This window comes from Acanthopagrus latus, chromosome 14 (assembly GCF_904848185.1).
Source record: "Acanthopagrus latus isolate v.2019 chromosome 14, fAcaLat1.1, whole genome shotgun sequence".
Lineage (NCBI taxonomy): Eukaryota > Metazoa > Chordata > Actinopteri > Spariformes > Sparidae > Acanthopagrus > Acanthopagrus latus.
In genome coordinates, this window is record NC_051052.1 from 13,529,573 (window position 1) to 13,550,107 (window position 20,535).

General features: G+C 41.2%; 1 protein-coding gene across 1 annotated transcript in view; it reads left to right on the top strand.

Moving 5' to 3' along the window:
- The window catches only part of exoc4 (exocyst complex component 4), a 111,534-nt gene that overhangs the window by 8,062 nt on the left and 82,937 nt on the right, over positions 1 to 20,535 (top strand). The window contains exons 5-10 of the mRNA XM_037121209.1: positions 560 to 669; positions 2,806 to 2,906; positions 3,056 to 3,210; positions 8,559 to 8,733; positions 18,123 to 18,268; positions 18,397 to 18,485. Coding sequence (XP_036977104.1) covers positions 560 to 669; positions 2,806 to 2,906; positions 3,056 to 3,210; positions 8,559 to 8,733; positions 18,123 to 18,268; positions 18,397 to 18,485 — 776 coding nt within the window. The remainder of the gene's footprint in view (positions 1 to 559; positions 670 to 2,805; positions 2,907 to 3,055; positions 3,211 to 8,558; positions 8,734 to 18,122; positions 18,269 to 18,396; positions 18,486 to 20,535) is intronic.

Below are 20,535 nucleotides of genomic sequence, written 5' to 3' on the forward strand. Positions count from 1 at the left end.
ACACTGTTGATGCTCTTGTGTTCCCTGGGTGGCGTTCAGCCAGAGTGTTGTTTGCACTTTTACACACGCGTGTGTGTTTATGTGTGTGTGTGTGTGTGGGGTGCAGTAATTATGGTGGCGGAGGGTTGGTGAGGTACAGTGATTTATTACTGAGGGTCAGCTAGTGACAGGCCCTGGCCTTCCTGTATTGGGTCGCCTCTAACAACAAACCAGCCTCCATACACCCCACTCACTTAACAGGCACACAGTGTTTATACCGCCCAACTTAAAGGACCTGGATTGCTTCCACCTCCGGCTTAAGGCTTGATAAATGGCTCATTTGAAGGCAGCACCAATCCCACCCTGAGATGTAAGGCTTTTTGTTATACCAGTCGATTGTTTTCGTACGAGAAAGGCAGGTTAGTGGGTACATTTCTGTTGGCGCATACTAAACGTTAATATGTGTATAAAAAAGCTATTACTTCAGATTTCTGGATTTAATTTATGAGAAAGAAAACACAATATTAAAAAAAAACATGACTTGTTTTATCAAATTTTTTTCCTCTTTTTTTTTTTACAGCTCCACGGGCAAAGACACGTCTCCAATGCCTGTGTTGGATGTCAGCAGCCTGTCTACCCCACGCAAACTCTTGGAATCGTCACAGTTCAGCACACCTGGATCCAGCAGTGGTATGATCCTCACATTATATTAGAAAGAGGAGTAAAAGAAACATAATGGATAAAAGATGGCGACAAGATGATAATGAAAGAAGCAATAAGAAGTGGGATTTTTAAGAGGGTGCTTTATGAAAAAAAAAAAAAAACACACGTTATATGTTTTTTCTCTCCATGAAAATTGCATACATTAAGAGCACTATGGAGATAAACACATCAACAAAGCAGTGTTGTTGCTCTCTTTGGATTACAAAGTGTGTGGATTTTCATTTGCAATTTTATTTCACTGTGGTGATATTCTTAGCGATAATGAAGTCATTAGCATCGCTCGGGCTTACATTCATTTGCATGTCATTATGGGTGCGTGTTGCCAACCCTTCTCTCGCATACACATACACATAGTGTTACACAGAATCTGCTGATCTGAATTCGTTGACAGTGCTACCAAAAACACCACTGAAACCTCTTTCCTCACACACGGCTTTCCACACAGGCACCCACCTACATTTCTCTTCTTGCGGTATATGTCATAACATCTTCAACTGTGAACATAATACACATTTCCCTTGCTAACGTTATAATCATCTTGTCCCCCCTATCTGTACCATCAGTCACCCAGCATCTCTGTCATCACAGCAGGGGAGCAGCATTCATTACACTCAAACTGGTAACCAGCGCTGTAGCAGGGACCGATAATGCAGGCTATAACTGTATTCAGGAATGTATGAATTCTCTCTTGGTTGTAGGGGCGTAGAGTCAGCACTGCATTCCTTCCAGGCAGAGCACAGAAGAACGCAAACAAGAAGATAATGAAAAAAGTTAATCCTGCAATAACTTGGCATTCCCTTGGTGTTTCTGAGTTTTTATATTAAGCCTGGCAATTTTTCACCACCCACTGTTGGCATTCTAAGTTAGCATCTCACCGTTTCCTTTTAGCCTTATGGATACTAGGCAACCACACGCCATACATAACATACTGAGTATCAACACCTATATTACCTTCTTGCTGCTTCTGCTTTACTACTGTGGCAGTGACAGATTAACAGCATTAGCATATGATTGGCTCCTGAGAGCAAGGTTTCCCTAAAAGCTATGATGGAGCTGACATTTTTATGCCATCCAGTGGTTGTTTAATTAAACTGTCGTTCTCTATCGCTTCCCCTTTTGCCTTTACCTACTTCACTGAGGGTTGATGCCAGCTACAACCTTGATGTATCTCTTACTCCACCTCATGTTACTCATGACATCACCATGTGAATGCTGTGACCCTAAGCAGAGAAATGTACACACAAATATGCAGATTACCACAAATACATAATAAATAGATGTTCAATTTACCCACCCTGTAGGCTTTAAAGTAACAGCTAAACCACTGTTTTCCCCCACATTATGCAAAGCCAACACTGGCAATTATCTACCGGCAGGCGGTAAGTGCCTATACACCGTCATGCTAACAACTGTGGTCACGACACAACAGCCATCTTCCATCAACGGCCTAGCTTGCCATTTTGTCTAACAGCATTAGAGCACCTCATTTGTAGCTAGTAATTGTCATAATTATTACACAAACTACAGTTGGAATGGGGGAAAAGAGGAAATACACCCAAAGTCCATTAACTTGCCATAAACATTAACTCTCTTAACGCGCTTTGATGGGGAATTGGGAGGCCCCATCTAATGGAAATTAGAGCATCATTCGATGCTGCCACTCTCAATTTGATCGCTAATGTGGCTAAGTCAGATGAAGAGAGCGTGGAAGAGGGGAGGATAACTGAATAGATGCAGGTGTGTGCCTTTACAAGAGATTTTGTATTTTAATACATTTACAAGCTATTACTGTTAGTTTTAATGTGTTATTAAAAAAGGTGAGAGTTGAATCTCAGTTCTTAGGCTGTAATGTTGAGGAAACTACTCAGTAAAATACTGTAGAATTGAGATGTTAGTTTGACAAGGCTGCTAGACAACAAGAAAGACAATGATTAGTTTAAAAACATGCAATTAAAACAGTGTGGACTTTTTATTTCTCTTTTTTGTCATTGTCTTTTATCAATTGTCTGCTGTCGAAATAACAGCATCCCTATGCCTGCAAATATTTTGTAAGCATTTATAGTATGTACTAACCTATTATGTGTGTGTGTATACCTTCTTTAGTGCGTGAGCTGCAGCAGGACGCGCGGGAGTTGAGCCAAGCTGACCTTCCTGAGGTGGATCCAGAAGAGAACAGTGCTGAGTTCATGGGCATCCTCATTAAGGTGCATACATGACCACAACTCAATGCCACACTGACCGTTAATTGTGAATTTTAATCACCTCAGTTATTGTATCCTATGCTGTTACTTCAGTTTTGACTTATTTTACGTGAAGTGTATGTGTATAAAAGCATATTTTCCTTTTTCCTCAGGCTCTGGCCAAGTTGAAGAAAATCCCAGAGACCATCAAAGCCATAATGGAGCGACTGGAACCTGAGCTGAAACAGATTGTCAAGAGGTCCACCACTCAGATTGCTGACCACGCTTACCAGAGAGGAGAAAACCTGGCCCAGGAGAGCCAGCCAAGGTACAGTAAAGAGACAGGGGAGGATAAGGAAGGTACACTGAGCTAGGAAGGTACTATGACAACATATCATGGCTTTCTTAGAGTAGAGCAAGGACTGCTACAGCTCAGTGAAAAAATGCATAATAATTTAGAGTAAATGAAGAGATATAGGAAGTAGGTAGCCATTAAGAGAAAACTGTAAGCAGTTTTGGCAGTGGCCATCTTTTGGAAATGAGTATGTGGTGTAAGGAAATATTAGTAACATTAGAAATGCTTCCACAACGATCAGTTTTAACAGCAGTATGCAGCAACTAGAGGCTGTAGCTCAGCGGGTAGAGCAGGTTGACTAGTGATCGGAAGGTCCTTGAGCAAAATACTGAACCCCACATCACTCATCAGTGAGGGCCCTGCGATGAGCTGGGGACTTGTCCAGGGAGTACCCTGCCCTCGCCCTGAGACAAGGCTGTGATTGGCTCCAGCAGCAACACCCCGCGACCCCATGGAAAGGGATAAGCGGTTACGGACAATGACATGACATGACACATGCAGCACCTGTTGTTACCACTAAAACAAGACCTGTCCTTGTAATTCTTTCAGTCGTGTATCCATGCAACAGTTTTATTAAAGCAGCCTATTCGCTTTTTTCTCTGTAATTATAGTATTCTCAGTAGAATCAATTCCCAGAGTTATAAAGCACAATGTGGCCTCTCTCTGCTGTGTTTTGTAAAGGTTAGGAATGTACCTCCCCTCCATGCAGATTCTTACTCATACATTACAGCTCTTTCTAAATACTAATAAGCTTGGATTAGTCAATTTTTGATGTTAACACGTACCAAGTCTTTTAGGTATATTTAGAGCTGACAGTAAAGGAAGTAGACACCGTGTTTTGAATGCAGCCCCAGGGTGTTCATAGTCAGACAGTCAACCAGGTATGAAACACAGTAAAGGCGAGGACTGAAGGCACGCCTGCCTCAGACCATGAAAACAGATTCTCTGCTGCTTTAAACCTAGACAAGTCATGGTTAAACACACCCATACACACACAAACAACTTCCCACCTGGCGTGGAGGACTGCTACATTTTAAAAAGCAGTCACATCAGCTCCTGCAGACATGCACGGGGCGGGCAGACTTGGGGAAACACAGGTCTCAGTCCACTGATCCTGATCCATTTAAGAGGAACGTCTTGTTTTCTGTCAGGAATGTTCTCTCTGGCCTCGTCTGCTCTTCCTCCTCCGGCTGCCTGCTGAATCTCATCTGACCTCAGTGTGATAGGCCACCGTGTAGCTCATTCCCAGCCCCGCTCCTTACAGCTTGTTTTAAATGTATATGTGTGTGAGTGCTTAACACTGTATTTGTGTGCATTTGGGCGAACACTTAGAGGTGTGTAAGTGTGTGTGTGTGTTTTGGCAATTGGATGCATACACACCTAGTTCTGCACATGTTCACTTCAATTTAAAGTCAAGGCTTGTTGCTATGGAAACTCCTACCAATGTACCACTTGTAGGGAACAATGGTCTTGCATATTGCACACTATATTTTATAGCACTGCAGACTAGCAGGCAACACTTAAGCACTTTACAGCATATATATGGCAGCGTGTGTGGCTTGCCCTTGGAGGTTTATGTGCTCATTCACATCCTCTGCAATCAGCCACATTAGCAGTGCATTTTCGTTTCCAACTTCTCTCACTAGATTTTACTCCATACAGGTTCATACTCCATGCACCAACTATATCTGCATGCACCACTGATCCGTGAGTAGCTTAGTTTCATTTACATCAAATCAGACTTGTCGAACCCGTATCGTTTTTTTTTCAAATTCCATCACAAACGGAGCCCCAGTTCTTTTTCCGTTTATTTTTGGTGTATATGAGATTCTGAGTATAATCTGAATCTCGTAGAAAGAGAGCTGATTTAATGAAGAGATGCTTGAATGGCCACAGAACATTAAAATAAATGGCTATGTATTTTAAATCCAATTTAAAAACAAGAAAAGCACATTGATCACGAGATTGATTGCTTGTCTCTTTTTGTACAGTTTTTTTTTCCTGCCTGTACAGTTGAGTGGTCATTGGAAACTTCAGAGGGACTAATATGTGTTTCTTACTTTATGTCCTCTTGTGTATGACAGCAGGATGACCAGGCACATTTTGTACTGTATTTTTGAACGGGTTCTTTCATCATTCATAAACCCCTTTTTTTATGGAAGTGGCATTATAGATTAGCCTAATGACAATTTAATGTTGTCGCTATCATTGTCCTCCCATGATGAAAGAAATACACATGTGGATGTTCTGTTGGTCAGTTCGTCAGGGGCTGCACATCCACGTTTGTGCTCCCTGCTGTCTCTCCCAGCTGGTCATCAGGCGTGTGTCTGTCAGTTTCGATCCTGGAGGGAAATGAGAAGTGAGGCCTCAAAGAACAGACGATATAGATTAGGATGGCCTCCACTGAGAGATAATGAGGAGGCTTGGGTTGTCTACACTTTGTGTGTGCGCAGCGGTGGAAGACATATTAAGATCTTTTACTTTAGTACTAAGACCACATTGTGAAAATACTCCAGAGTCCTGCATTCAAATCGTGCTTGAACTCACAACACGTAATTTCTGCTTCCAGGGGCCTCTCAGTCAAAACAATGAAAACAGCAGACGTGGTTTGATGAGGTTGTGATTATGAACTGACTTGGGATCATGGGAGACCATTATCAATGAAAATGTATCTGACCTGACTAGGAAAAAAATACCCTCAGATGAGAGGATGTTTTCAAGTTTGGAGGACTTCATCTTTCAAATCATACTTAAAATCACCAAATTCTAAGATATGTAATTTTCACTGAACAGCAAAGGTATGGATGTTTGTAATCTGTAAAGTAACAAGACGCTAAAACTGTAGTGGAGTAAAAGTTACAGTAATTACCTTTGACATGTAGTTTATAAATATATAGTTGCACAGAATGGAACTACTGAAGTACAAGTACCTCACATTTGTACTTGGATATCAAACACAGAGAAGTGGTTCCAAGGTCAGAGCCGTGCATTATATGTATGTCTACCTCTATGCATGCATACATGAACACGTATTGTTTTTTTCCATTTCTGGAAGGTGGTATTCACGATGTATATTCCTCGTCAGTCCTTCATGTTTATGCATGAGAGAGGGAGAGAAGGAGGAAGAGAGAGAGAGAGAGAATTCCTTGACTCGTTGGCATTTCACAGCTCCTCTCTTTGTCTCACGAACATCTTCCATTGGCTGAGTTATTGCTCATAGTGATTTGTGCCTGCTTTCCTCTCCATTAATAACATTTACTCGCTGCTACTGCCAGAGTAGTGACAGACAGCCAACCAAAATGCCCCCGAGTGAACCATCTATCTTTCCTATACATTGTCCTTATACCTCCCCAAGAAACCTTGGCCACTTCCCAAAACTTTTCTTTTCTTGCTGCATTTAAATCAGTAGTAATGTCTACTAACTTGGCATTAATTAGATATGGGCTCAGGTGCTTTTGAGTATATTTAATAGAAGATGGTTTGCTTTCAGCAATTGCTGCTTTTCTGGTTTGGAGCCTAAATTTGAATGCTGGCGGAACCTCAGATTAACAGATTTCAAACTTTTTTTGGAATGCCACCAACCCCACAATTTTGACCAATCATTAACAAAGGAAGGATTCAGTTTAGTGAAGGTAGGCGACCTGACAATTCTAGTTAGTAATCGATTGTGAAGGTGTCCACAATCTAATTTTCACTTAAATTGTGGAGTTTGTGGGTTTTCATTTCTTCATACTCCAAACTTCCAAATCTCTGAACATGCCAAAGAGTGATGTTGCCAACTAGATGTCTATGCGGATTGGACAAACTACTTCATGCAGCTCTTCCTTGGTTGATGTAAATGAGTGTAACCAGTGATGAGAAGCTTGTGCAAAAAAAGAACTCAATTTGGGTTTTTAATGATGCGAGTTAGGAAACTTTTTTTCACGTCGTACAGGGCATTTTTCAAAAATAAGAGTAGATGATAGCAATTTAGATGATGGATTATGATTACTATTAAATAGATTGTGATACTCTTGTTTGGCTGCGCCCTAATCTGAGGATGAATTAGACAGAGTGAAATGTGGGTAACACGGAGTTTGACACGGTCTCAGGATTCACAAAATGGTTAAGCTACCCAGGAAGGAAATAAACATCCAAGTCCCAGTCAAATCTTTTAAACTTTCAAACTGTGGTCTCCTCCAAAAGAAAGAACTGTAGTTCCTGTAAAATAAAACCCAATTAAAATGCCAGAGGAGAGTATTAAAAGTCCAGTGTTACACGTGCAGTGTGACTGTGTCCATATAACTGTAATATCTCCACTAAAATAAAGTAGGCACTCACTGGCATGGGTGCATCGGGTACTCATTCAGACTCAGCTAATATAACCTGTGTTCCCTCTTAACTCTGAAAGCTTTGTCCTTGCGCAGAAAACAGGTATAGCAAAGTCCATATGAAAGCATTAGCGTAGATGAGGCAACTGTGAGATTCCGATCCACAGCGTAGCACTCAGATCAAGTGGAAGGTCTGTTTGGTTTGTGCTGCGCTTTCTTCTTCAGCCAGAGCCATTTAGAACTAATGAAAGGAGCTGTTCATTTGAGTCCAGGTCAGGCAGTTTGCTGCTTTTAGCCGGCGATAGCTGGCCCAGGTGCTGGGTCAGAATGGCTGTGAGTATCTGCTAAATTGGAAATGTGAATGAAAACATGAAAGTGCCATACGCTGTTGCCATGAAGTGCTCCCTGTAATGATTTTTGGGTGGATCACCTCTCTCATTTTCTTCAGGAAAGCTATAGATTTGCCTTTAGTTTTCCTCACATCAAGTTGTATTACTCACATGCTATTTACCTTCATTTTGTCGGTAAACAGAGTGGAACAAGAATCTTTTCATCATTTTTAGAGTGCGTTTGTGAACGTACCATGCATCCCTCTAGAGGCAGCAAAGAAGTCACACCGCACTTTAGGTCTCACTTTCATTTTTGTTATATTAAAACAGAAGTTGAATTCCTTGGTGGCTCTCTGCAGTCTTTAGAAATAAATCCAAGGACAAGTGACTTTGGAAGATGTATTTTCTTAACCAATAAAACTGTCTAGTGAATATTGTACATTGCTGCATGTCTTAGCCCCTGTATTAGATTGAGACCACGGCAAAAGAAAACCTCACAAAAAAGAAAACCTCACAAAATAAATTACTAAAATTGATCACATCTGTTTTGTTTTATTGTTTTTATTAAATATGACTTCTTCTCTCCCTCCTCTCTCTTTTTTAAACTCTCCTCTCTCTGCTCTCCATCCTCTTGTGTCTCATCCTCTCGCTCCCTTTCTTCTCTCTCTGGCTCCCTCTACAGGCTGCTGCTGGAGCTGCTGGAGCTTCTGTTTGACAAGTTCAAGGCAGTGGCCCAGGCTCACAGCGTTGTGTTGGCCCACCTGCAGCAGATCGCGGTGCAGGGTGGGGCCCACGAGGAGGGTATAAAACTCTACGAGCAGGCGGACGTCTCAGCCAAGATCCAGACAGTGCTGCAGGTGAATTATGCAACAGTGATTCAGACCATAGATATGTGTGCTCTCGGTGTAGTTTCAAGTAAGAAGTTGTGTGGAGAGGCTGAAGAGGAGTATTAAAACCCTAGAGATCAATTAAAAATCAGTGTCACTTTTGCTACTTTAAGTATAGGGCCATATTGCAGCACTGCACCTTATAACAAGGTGCCTTCATGGTGAACTTGTTTGTTTCGTCTTCCCTTGCTGGCATACCCCCAGGCTTTTATTTGCCATCCACTGTCATTGAGATTTGTCCATCCGTAATTTATTTCCTACCCGGCACTTTTCTTAAAATACTGATTTATTTCACCTTCTCTCACGGTAAATTAAACAGTAGAGAAACTGGCAGTGATGTGACGGATGGCATTCAGTCTGTCAGCGAGAAGTAGCGAGGGGAAAAAGACAGGGAAAGCTCGATTGCTTGGATTCATTTGAGGTTCTTTAATTGGCGTGTATTTATTCTGGGTTCTTGCTCCCTGCTCCCCTTTGATTGGCTTAGGGGATGAGCAGCTGTTGAGCTGACCTGTGGTGATTCTCAGAGGGAAATATGCGGCAGTTGTTGCCCTCCAAAGCGATTGGTGTGTGTGTGTGTGTGTGTGTGTGTGTGTGTGTGTGTGTGTGTTCATATTTGAAGAATACAGGATTTTTCATGATGTGCCCTCTCCGGGAGTTGTGTTATTTTAATTTATGACAATTTCTGAAGCATTTCTCATTTGTATAACCTTGTTTTAGCTAACTGGAATTTGGGGATGAGGTGCTTCGTGCTGACCTGAATACCTATATTGTTTTAACTGTAATTGATGGCAAGATTAGTAGCTTTATCTTGACTTTCTATTGATCGTGATAGTGTGAACAATTGATAAACAGACAGAACTCTGTTGCTTGGATAAGTTCTATTACTAATCTGTGCTCATCTGCTTCCAAGAGTTTTTTCCAGCTGGCGTGCATAGACGCATAAAAGCAGGAGTGTTTAGGTGTTTTCCAAGGGTGTGATTGTGTATAGGCATGTACTGTAATAGCTTTGCTGTACCAGCGCAGTTATAGAAGGCATTAAGCCATTCCCAAGTCTGCGATCACTGCCAACACCCAGTTGCCAGGGGCTCCACTCTCCCCTGTTTCTGCGATGTGCGATAATGTAATCTCTTGATTAGAATACTCATTACGTGAAATGAGGTTTTCTTATTCACTCACTCGTGTTATTATTTCCTGACCGATTGTATCAATATGAAGGCCCCTTGTCCATCCCGCATCCCCCTCTTGCTATTTCTCTCATCTCTTGCTTGTTCTTTCGTCTTTCTCTCCTACTTTCCATTTCCATTTCCCTTGCTCTTTCCTTCCTCGGCATCTTTCCCTACTGCCTCTGCATTACAGTCTCTCAATTTCCCAATACCTTGTGCATGCATACCCCTCTTGCTCCTTGTAATTTCCTTCTTAATCTCATTATCTTGCTTTCTTTTTCTCTCACAACTCCCACACTCCCTCTCACCCCCCTCATTTAGCCCACTCTGTCCTGGAGAGTCGCATATCAGCAATGAGAGAAATTAAATTCCTACTGCTCACACAGTGGCTCTGCTGAGTTTTATTGGATACTGAGCCAGGTCTTATCTCACACCTTAAGATGCTCAAAGGGGCAGGAACCTACACAGGATCGGTCAAAATGCGGTTAAGATCTTTGTTAGTGCCTCATCATGAGTTTGTTTCGCTACAGTAACTGCTGTAACTCTTTTAGAAAAATGTGTTCAATATTGCCTGCGAATATATACAGTTTAAACCCTCAGTATATAACTTCTGCCAGTAGGGATCTGTTAATCAAAACAATAAAAAAGAAACTTAGTTGGATGACTTTGTGAAGTAGCATAGGATCATTGGATGTTTGTCATTGCCAATTAAAGTCTATCTGACGTAACTCACGCAGAAATGTTCATGGACACATTTATGTATTAATGTTTTGTTCAATTTATGTTTAGTCACGTTCGCCGACTTCCTTCCTCTCTGACGTATTGTCTGATCTTTCATCGGAAGTTTGTAGTTAGACATTTTAATGCATAAATCAAATTTTTAAAAGTGATAATTGTCAGAAGGCTTAATCGTAAGAAGACTGCGTTTTGGTATCTTTTCTCCCCCACAGTTAAATCATTTGAATCCCTTCTTGTCTTGTGCCTCATGTTCATTGCAGTTCACATCTCTGACATGAACAGAAACCTCTTGGTAGGTGCTATTTTTTTCCACACTTCGTGGGGTGGAGAAACCAGGTTGACCTTTCCACATGACATACCAGCAGACAGATGCAAGAGCCGACAGAAACATAGGGCACACCCAGTTACAAGGCCTCAGCAGAGGAGTGCCGTTCACCAACGTGAGACTGCGGCCCGGTAGGCTTCGAATGGGGAGTAGGTAAACACGCTTTTCAAAGTCAATGTAATGGGCTTAATCCCTGTTCAGAAATGCTGGAGACGCTTCTGCTGCCTAATTTCACTGTAGAAGTATTGATTCAAGGCATAAAAGACTGGATGCTGGAAGGAGTGTTTCAGTGCCACTTTGCAATATTTCAAGTGGCCTTCTGTTGAATGTGTGTGAGTATATCTATTGATTATTCACACCATTATTGAATTTACATTTTTAAGTTTACACCCTGCATGACTTTCTACTACTCCTTATCTCTATCAATGATTGCACCTTTTTCCTTTTGCATCAGAAACTATCCTGTTCTTCAAAGCAATCTGTTTTATCAAAGACATCAGAGTGACTTGAACGTATGTATGCATAAATATTTGATATGCAACATGAGATGGCAAGCAGGAAAACTCGCAAGTTCACTTTGAGATAGAAGTAAAAATACGCTACAAGGTAATTACATAACATAGCTCATAAAAGATCACAGTTCATAAAACCCATGCATTCTTCATTAATACTCCTCAATGGGAGTGCTATCTAATATATATTATGGCACATAGTGTCTCCTGCTACTGACTGCTGTCACCCTTTGACCTTGTCGGACGTTCGGTTGGAGGCCTACAAGTTTGTTAATTAGCTCGCCATTTGTGCATGCTGCAAGGATTTGTGGCTGGGTGACTGCTTGCCGTGTCCGTTGTCTTCCGCCAGTGTGTGACCAGAGTGCAAATCACACTTTTAATGAGTGGCTACCTCTCTGCAGACAAGGAACATTGAGGCTGTATTCAAAAATAAGGATAGATGCTGAAAGTGCTTATTCCTTAAAGATAGAAATTTTACTAGAGATCTCGCACTTTTGCATATTAACATTTTCAACTCTCAACTTCAACTCGCAAGAGATGAGAAAGCGTGCAACAAGGACTGAGATTCTTTAATTTAGGCTCCAATTAGAGAGGTAGATATTATTTGCTACTAACTTTGATTAAATTGAACCTGTACCTGCCTTAGAAAAGTTTGTCTTTCATGGGATTTGGGAATATCTGTTAACATAATTCCACCATCCATTCCTAACAAATTTTAAATATTTTTTCATATTTTTATAAATTCCTGATCTTGTTCCCTCCTCTCTGTCTTTTTGTATTCACAAGAGCACCGATATCTTAGTCTAAATTTGTTAACCTAAACAAAGGAGAGTGTGTTTGTGCCAAAAATAGATGAATATACATGTGAGTTTAGATATGCTGTGCCTTCTCTTGGCTCATCACCACAGTGAAAAGGAGGCGAATTGAAGTGCCAGAGAGCAGCCAGAAGACAATGATCTCTTTTAATTAGATATGAGGCACAGACGTCGCAACGTTGTTCTCGCCCAACATTTTAATCAATGTGTCACATTTATTCTGCCCTCCGAAGCGCTGTCATATTTAAATATCTCTGGAGCGCACTGGAGTTTACCATCTCCACGGTGTCACAAAGTCTCTTGTCTCTCAGCTCCACCCTCCCTCACTCCACCCGTATCTACTACATCAACATCACAGGAGAGTTAATCAACTGCTGATGTATGTTTTTGTAATAATTTCCTTGACTTGTTGATCCAATTTATGACTCTGTGTTGCAGATGGGTACACATTATTGTGTCCTGCACTGTTAACATGATTTTGGCTTCAGCTTTAAATTAAAAAGATCTCAGATGACATTAGTGCAGTCTTCCAACTTTTGGAAGATAATCAGCATGTATCATTTCAGGGAAAGATTGTATAATATGGCTTGAGCAGCTAATATAAAACGACTAGCTTCCAGCACTACACAGAACCCCTTTAACTTAATTTACTGCATAGTTACAGTTTCAAATTGTAAGTATTTTCAAATTCTGAAGACTACAACAACAACAGAATAAACTAATGGCAGAATTCACTTATATTTGGAGCCAGTTATGGTGAATAGTAATATTATCATTGGCCTGTGTTAAGGTATGTTCAGCCTGCCTCATTCCCCTTTGCTATTCAGTCAGAACATGCAGAAGTCCTTGCCCTTTCAGTATATTGACTGTTGTTTTCACTATTTCATGGAGGTAAAAATCAAAAACACAGACATTCGTAAAGAAAAGTAGTACGGCATTCAGCATGACATACTATGCTGTTATCCCTCTTACTCCTTTGTTTAGAGCAAATACATTCACATATTAAAGTTTTTTTGCATCAGAAAAGCATGTTGAGGACACAGCAAGGACACTGAGAGAAATAAAGTGTGTTCCAGCGAACACGCAGACACATCCTCCTTTCCTCCGTCAACAAGATAGCCTTCAAAAGATTGACTAGATGCAGTACACTCCAGGTGGGAACCCCCACCGGTTAGTGGTAGTTCGGTGCTGCGGGAGTAGTTGTGGCTGAAGCTCTGTCAGAACTTGTGAAGGTTATTGAAGTTTCGGGAACACAATCAATACAGGGTGTATAAAGAACACATTCTTTGACGGCCAAGGACACTTTAGACTTTTACTTCAAGATAGCAGCAAGAGATATCAGTCAATATGTTTTGTGACGAGACACCAGCTGAGGGATTTTGTGAGAAAACAGCCGATTTCAATAAAGCCTTGAAAAAGGAACAAATTGTTCAGATTGTTTTCTCGGCTGCTTTTGACGTGACTTAATAAGAAGGGGAGGTTAGAAACAGGGGAAGAGAAAATAAAGTGATATTTATTTCTTTAATTTTAGGCAAATGGCTGCCTAGTTCCTTGGATGACTCAAGTGCTCACCTGCAAGGCTTTGACTCATGCTTTCTTAATTGTACTGATTTGTTGGGTGTTTGGACCCTAATGGACATGATGGAGGATGATTGTACACTTTCTCTGAGCACAAAGAGTGAGATCGGGACATTTGCTTTGGAGGAAATAAATGGAAGTGCTGATAATGAATTACGAAAGCTGACTTCAATGATGCCTCTCCCCCCTTTTAATAGAACTTAGCACTCAGCCCAGTGGACTGATTTAAGTTTGGGACGAGACCCAAGCCGCACAAGTGCAGAATGAGGTTGTTTGTTTGATGGAATTACATTGAATTTTTGTGGTGGAAATAATTGTCTTTTTTTTTGAGCCATTTGCCGTGTCTCACATCTTTACATACCACCTCTGTTTTTTCAACATCCACTGTTTAACAGATTAACCGGTGGATTTTGGTTTTTAGTGAATTCAGGAAGTTAATTTCCTCCTCTCTTGTCTCCCTAACCTTTTAGTGGACGTTACAGTGGTTACTCACTGACCTAATGTAGCGTGGAGAAACTGTTTTGTTGAAGTTATCAGTCTGTGCTAAAGAAATTGCTGTGAGGGTTCTTTGATATTTAAATGGAAGATTTCCAACCTGAACTTTTTGGACAAGTAAGTAAATGCAGAGGGAGACTCGATTTTGTTTTCCCCTGATACCACCTACTGCCAAAATGAAAGGCATTGAGAGATGAGAGTGTGTGTCACAGTTATATTTGCGTAATTTCCATGAATTCCCATTTGCCATCCTCGATAGTGGAGCCAGTTACGTCAAAAGTTATCAATGCTACTAAATTAAACTGGCTCCCGTTCAGAAGCGCTCTGGGCTCCATCACCACCTAAATTGTAAACTAATTAATTAGTTCATTTTCGTCACTGTTTTGTGTAGGTGTGATGCTCTGGGTGCACCTCTTCCTTTCGGCATCACTTTACTTTTGTGTCCCCTTTGTCACAGGCACATATTTCAGTGCATACTTGTCCTTCACCATGTCTGGTTTAATCTTTTGTTAACTGTGATTCTACAGCAAAAGCAACAGAAAGTCTTCCTATCTGAAAGCCTTGTTTGTCATCTAATCCAATTCCTTTCACTAATGCCTGATGTATATTTTTCATATACGCAATACTTCTTCATCACTTTGTAAGTGTGTCTCACTGACGAGCTGTGCGGTCACACACAGGTGACAGTAATAGGATCCAGGCCTCTTTGTTGCTTGAGTAATAGCTATTTTAATGAGATTTCATATGCTTGACCTGATGGGTAAGAGGGAGGAAGAAGGAAGAGATGGGAGATTGTCTTATTCATTGTGTGGAGACAAGCACAGTGCTTCTAGTTCTTACAAGTAATTGTAGTGATCAGTGATTTGCAGACAGTCTTCAACAGATGGAAGGGAAACTTTTGAACCAAACAAAACAAACACCTTTGGTTCGTTTCCCTTCGTATGACATGTTCACTTTCGAACAAGAGGCAAGGCTTTGGTTCAGTGTTGTTGTTACTGCTCCTTATTACAGTACACTGAACTTTACAAGTGGGAGACTTGCAACCAAAATTATCACCACCTGAGAGCTGTGAAGTTTTTTTTTCTTTTGTTGAAACAATTAGTGGATTACTACTCACCTGAGTCTAATGGGCATCATCTTATCTTTGTCACTTTCTTGACAAACAAGGACGAAGCTAAGTGTCTAAAACTGTTCCTTTATTCTTGATCATTTGTTTGCACACTGCACAATGAGATTGAAATATATTTAGTTACTGTCATCGTATCCACTTTTATCAAGGAAAGTAAGCGCTAATTTGCTGTGGTTTGGCTCTGCAACAAAGCAACCTTGTTAGGACCAATGTAGCGCTTTTTATTGAGGCGGCTTTAAAAGTTTGACGTGGCGTTTAAAAAGTTCAGTTTTGCAAGTTTATTTCTGTAACACGTTTTGCTGCTGATTGGAGATAGATGGGTGAAACTGTCATCTAAAGGCGTGTGCCCTCACGGGAATAAATAGGAGACTCTTAAGTAGAGGCAGAGAAACCAACACTCTTCACTTAAAGGTGTTAAATCAGCAACTACTGGTTATTTAACTTGGTCTCCTCTTTTCTCTCCTCTCTCCATTCCCTTCCCCTTTTCTCTTTAGCATTCTGCTCAGTGTTCATTCTCCACTTATAATCCTTTGCTCTTTCTGTTTTTCACAACTCTGTCCAACCTTTATCTCTCCTTTTGTGTTCCCTTCTGCCTCCCATCTCTCTCTTCCTCTATCTTCCTCTCTGTCCTAGTTGTCCAGTTAATTGCCTCCAAAGTTCACTCTGTCTCTGGGCTAATGCAATTTAAGTAGGGTCGGAGCCCCTTCATCAGCCCAGTGCTGGCATTTCATTAAGTCTACTTGGGCGTTTGCTTGCAAGCAAGTAGGGGGTTTCGCTCCATCGGCTCATCATTAGTAATTAATACACTGATAGGATTAGCTGCAGCAAGGGGCTAGTGGCAAGTGGAGGCCCTGGTGTTGCCGGTCAGAGAGGGTGTGTGTGTGATATGGCCTCCAGGGCTGCCTGTGATGTGGGGAATTGTGTTAGAGAGTAACTACATGTGTGATGGAAGCTTGTTTGCGCATGTTATACTGGCATATTTACATGAACATTTGTGACCAAGAGCTATGACGGCAAACAAATGTAACTTATCATCAGATGTATTAATGTTCATGTTTTTATCTTGTAGTAACCCTTCAAATCTCATAATCTCAAAATCCAGCTTCTTATGGATTAGTTTGTCATGGATACCTGTGCATATATGCACACTTGAATTAATATTAGCGCTTGCATGTGAAGGCTTTCCCATGCATGACGGGGGTGTGCTCTCCACAGCGCTAATTACATCATTATGGTCGGGATGGATCTCCATCTGCTTGGCCATTACTCCTGTCCCATTCTGGGCTGACCCACACTGCGCCTCAGAATTAGACACACACAGGCTAAATGGCCCTGCTAAATTATGAAGCTATTAGATATGGGAGGCTATTTTAGAACATATGTATTCACACAGAGCGAGAGGAATGAGGAAGGGTGAGAGAGAAAGGGGGATGACGAGAAGAGGTGGACCGAGCAACAGAGAGAAAATAGAAATGTGAGAAATGAGAGATGAAGCGCTGCGAGATTTTGAAAAATGAGAGCCAATGAAAGCGACAGAGGGAATGTGCAGATAAAATGATAGAGAGGGGGAAGTTAACTTTCCCTGTCTGGCCGGAGTTTCAACTTGCTTGTCCTCAGCTATTGTTAGAAGTTGATAAGATTTTCATGAAGCATGATCAGACCGTGATGGATTTCACAATGGATCATGCAGACAGATGAGGGAAATAGAAGAAGGGGTAAGAATTATATGGCACCCAGTCATGTCAATGGCCTTTTTCTGTCTCAAAGTTTGGAGGGTTTTTTGTATTACATTTGTGATACAAACATAGTGAAAGTAGTACTATAAGCTGTGCTCAATACAGAACCTATGAAGGATGTCGATAGCTTGTCGGCTAGATAGGTCTGTTAACCATGTATTTTTTAATTGAAATTTGACATCAGAAGTGATAAGAAAACATAAGAATCATTTCCTAAAATACAGTAGAACAGTAGAAAAAAAAACCAGTGCTACAGAGACGCACTGATGCATTCAAGGTAAAATGCTTCTATAAAAACTTCAGTCAGGCTAATGAGCCAAGCGTTTGAATCAAAAACAGAACGGGAAATGCTTTTTTCTGCAGTGAGCTTCACTGAGATGGAGCATAGTCTGATGGTAAATATATGTTAAAGGGGCATTTTTCTTTTTTACCATTAATCCCAAGGTAGTCCTCCTGTACAAAGGCCTTATAGATAAAAAAAGGTGCTTGTGAATAAGTTGTTAAGTGAACAGAGCAGAATTTACAGGAAGTGAGAGTGAGCGGGAGCTTTAGAGTCATTAGTAAGTTTGAGTACTCATGTTACATTATCTAAGCTCTAATAAAATCAGGAGGACGCTTATGGATGTAATAAATTAGGGCCTAACATTAGGTTGATCCTTTTGAAAGAAACTTTGTGATATTCCAGGAAATTATCTTGATTTCTTGTGTTCACCTTTTGTTTCGTGGACTGTTTTAGTGAGTCGGCATTCACAAATTTGTCTGTTAATTGAACCAACTGCATTGTAACCCTCTCTAATTAAAAGTGGTAAAACCCTAATCTGTGTTTCTTCTGCTTTTAAGATTTTAACCAAGTGTTCTATATGATCAGGTTCTGCTTATGGAGTATCTGGATGTGAAAAACAGCCGCAGTGCCACAGAGCCATCGGCTCAACTCTCCTATGCCAGCACTGGCAGTGAGTTTGCTGCCTTTTTTGCAAAGAAGAAACCACAGCGTGCCAAGCAGTCGCTTTTCAAGTAAGGATCACAACCTTTTCTAATGCCAAGACCATTGTTGATTGTAATTATTTTTTCCTTTTGCATTATGTTACTGTCATGCTGTCATGTCTTATTTCCACTTGTTTAACCTTTTGTGTGTTTTGCAGGTTTGAATCATCTTCCCATGCCATCAGCATGAGTGCCTACTTGAGGGAGCAGAGGCGAGAACTCTACAGCAAGAGCGGAGAATTACAAGGTGAGGAGGGGGGATAGAGGGATGGGGCATAGAAAAAAAGAGAGAGTGGGGGATGTGATGGCTCCCTGAACAGCTGGATTGGAGTTGTGACATGAAGATGGGTGGAAGGATAACGAGATGAAAGAAGAGGAAGAGAGATGACAGCGCAGAAGGTGTGAAAAGTATTGACATAACAGTGAAGACATGGGAAAATATGACAGAGAAAAAAGGATAAATTGGGCTGGGTTGGCAGTGTGTGGGAGAGAAAAGAGCAGCAGGAACTCATAGTGAAGGTTGCGGTCAGGCAGAAGGATGAAAAGGAGTGAGGGAGCTTCGAGGTGTATGAGTTGTGTAAGAGTAGAAAAAATAGGAGCCAACAAGCTTATTGAAAAGACAAACAGGTGTGTATTTTTCCTCGACTTGGAACAGGATAGAGAGATGGTGAAGGCAGGAGGGTGTGGAAGGGTCCAGCCATATTGATGGAGGGATTTGGGGAGATGGAGAGGCGGATTGAGAGCATGAGGGCAGCAGTATAACAAAAGGTGCAGTGGAGATAGGAAGGACAGGTTGCGGGTCAAGAAGTTACACTCAGGCAAGAAGAAAGGCAGACAACGGGTGTGGAGAGGGAGACAGCGATAGAGGAAGAGATTGACGAGAGGCAGAAAGCAGGGTGACTTTGCAGAATCCGCCTACAGGGAGAGGCCTTGAAAACCTCTCACTCAAATACACACACACACAAAATAGCACGGTGAGTGAGCTGCACAGCCAGACCCTGGAGAGTCTAAGCTGTTCTACTGCTCCTTCTTCTTCTGTTTCCCTCTGTCTCTCTCACTCCCTGGCTCTCTGTTTCTCTGCCTATGACCTTGAGGTTTCAATCAGCAGTGCCTGACAGCGCTGTTTGTCTGCTACTATTCTTTTTTTTTCCACACCGAGCCCCTCATTGACATTGTTTGGATAAAACTGAAAACCTAGCATAAGGAGAGAGAAAATAACAGTAAAGTACTAACCTGCAGCAATGAGTACATTACACATTATTAATTATGACTATTACAGGTAAATGATTTAAAAAATGGAGTATTGTTTAGATATCTTGTATTCAGATTAAAATAAGCAAAGAACTGACTTGTCTTACAACTGTTGAAGACATTTTAGTTCAGGCTGTAGTCAAAAAAGTGGCACTCATACAGTAGCAGGTCTGTAAATGTATGCAAAATGTACTGCCTCAGCTCCCCTGCCACAAAAAGAACAGCATTGATTAACTGTGGATAAAGGAAAACCCCAAATGGTCTTCAAATAACAGCTCACTTTTTTCCCTTTTTCTTCCGTCTGTCGGCGCCTAAGAAAGAAAGAGGGAAAAAAAAATATATTTTTTTTTGACTGGCTGAATGCCTCGGAGCGTTTTATAAGAAGATGAGATTTCTCTGGGCTTTCATTTCACCTGTCACAATGCTTCGCACCGGCCACAAGCCCAAGCTGGGGCCTGAATGGCTGCAAAGAGATTGAAGGAGTAAGAAATCATTTAGAAAGTGAAATAAGTCTGCTGCGATGGAGGGAGGGGGGGGGCAATGGATGGAGGGAAGGAGGGAGGTAGAGGAAGGTTAAAAGTCATTGTTTTCATCAGGGTCCAGCGAAGAAGCCATTAAGAGATTTCTGAAGGAAGAAATTAGAAAAATATGTATTGAGACGGTGTGGAAAGGGACTTTTTTTTTCTCTCTCTTCAAATTAAAGTTACTGTAGGGACGGAGGGAGAGGAAAAGATTGAGTTGATGAGTTCTTCTGGCTGTGGGATTACTCAACACTTAAAGCTTATTCATGTGTGTCTCTTAGTCTCTCTACTTGGAGTTTCCTAAACTCTTCTTTTCTCAACGGTCTGCTTCAAGTCAATAAAGTTATTAACTCAGATGCTCGCCAAAGCAACCTTGGAAATAAAACTTGTGATTGTTCACTTTAAATCCAGCTATGCACCATTAATAATGGAAGAAAAATGGTCACACACTAAATAGAGTACAAAGTCAGGACTGCAGTTTTTGCAGAATCTTTTGCTATATTTGATGCATTTAGTGCTTTTGTG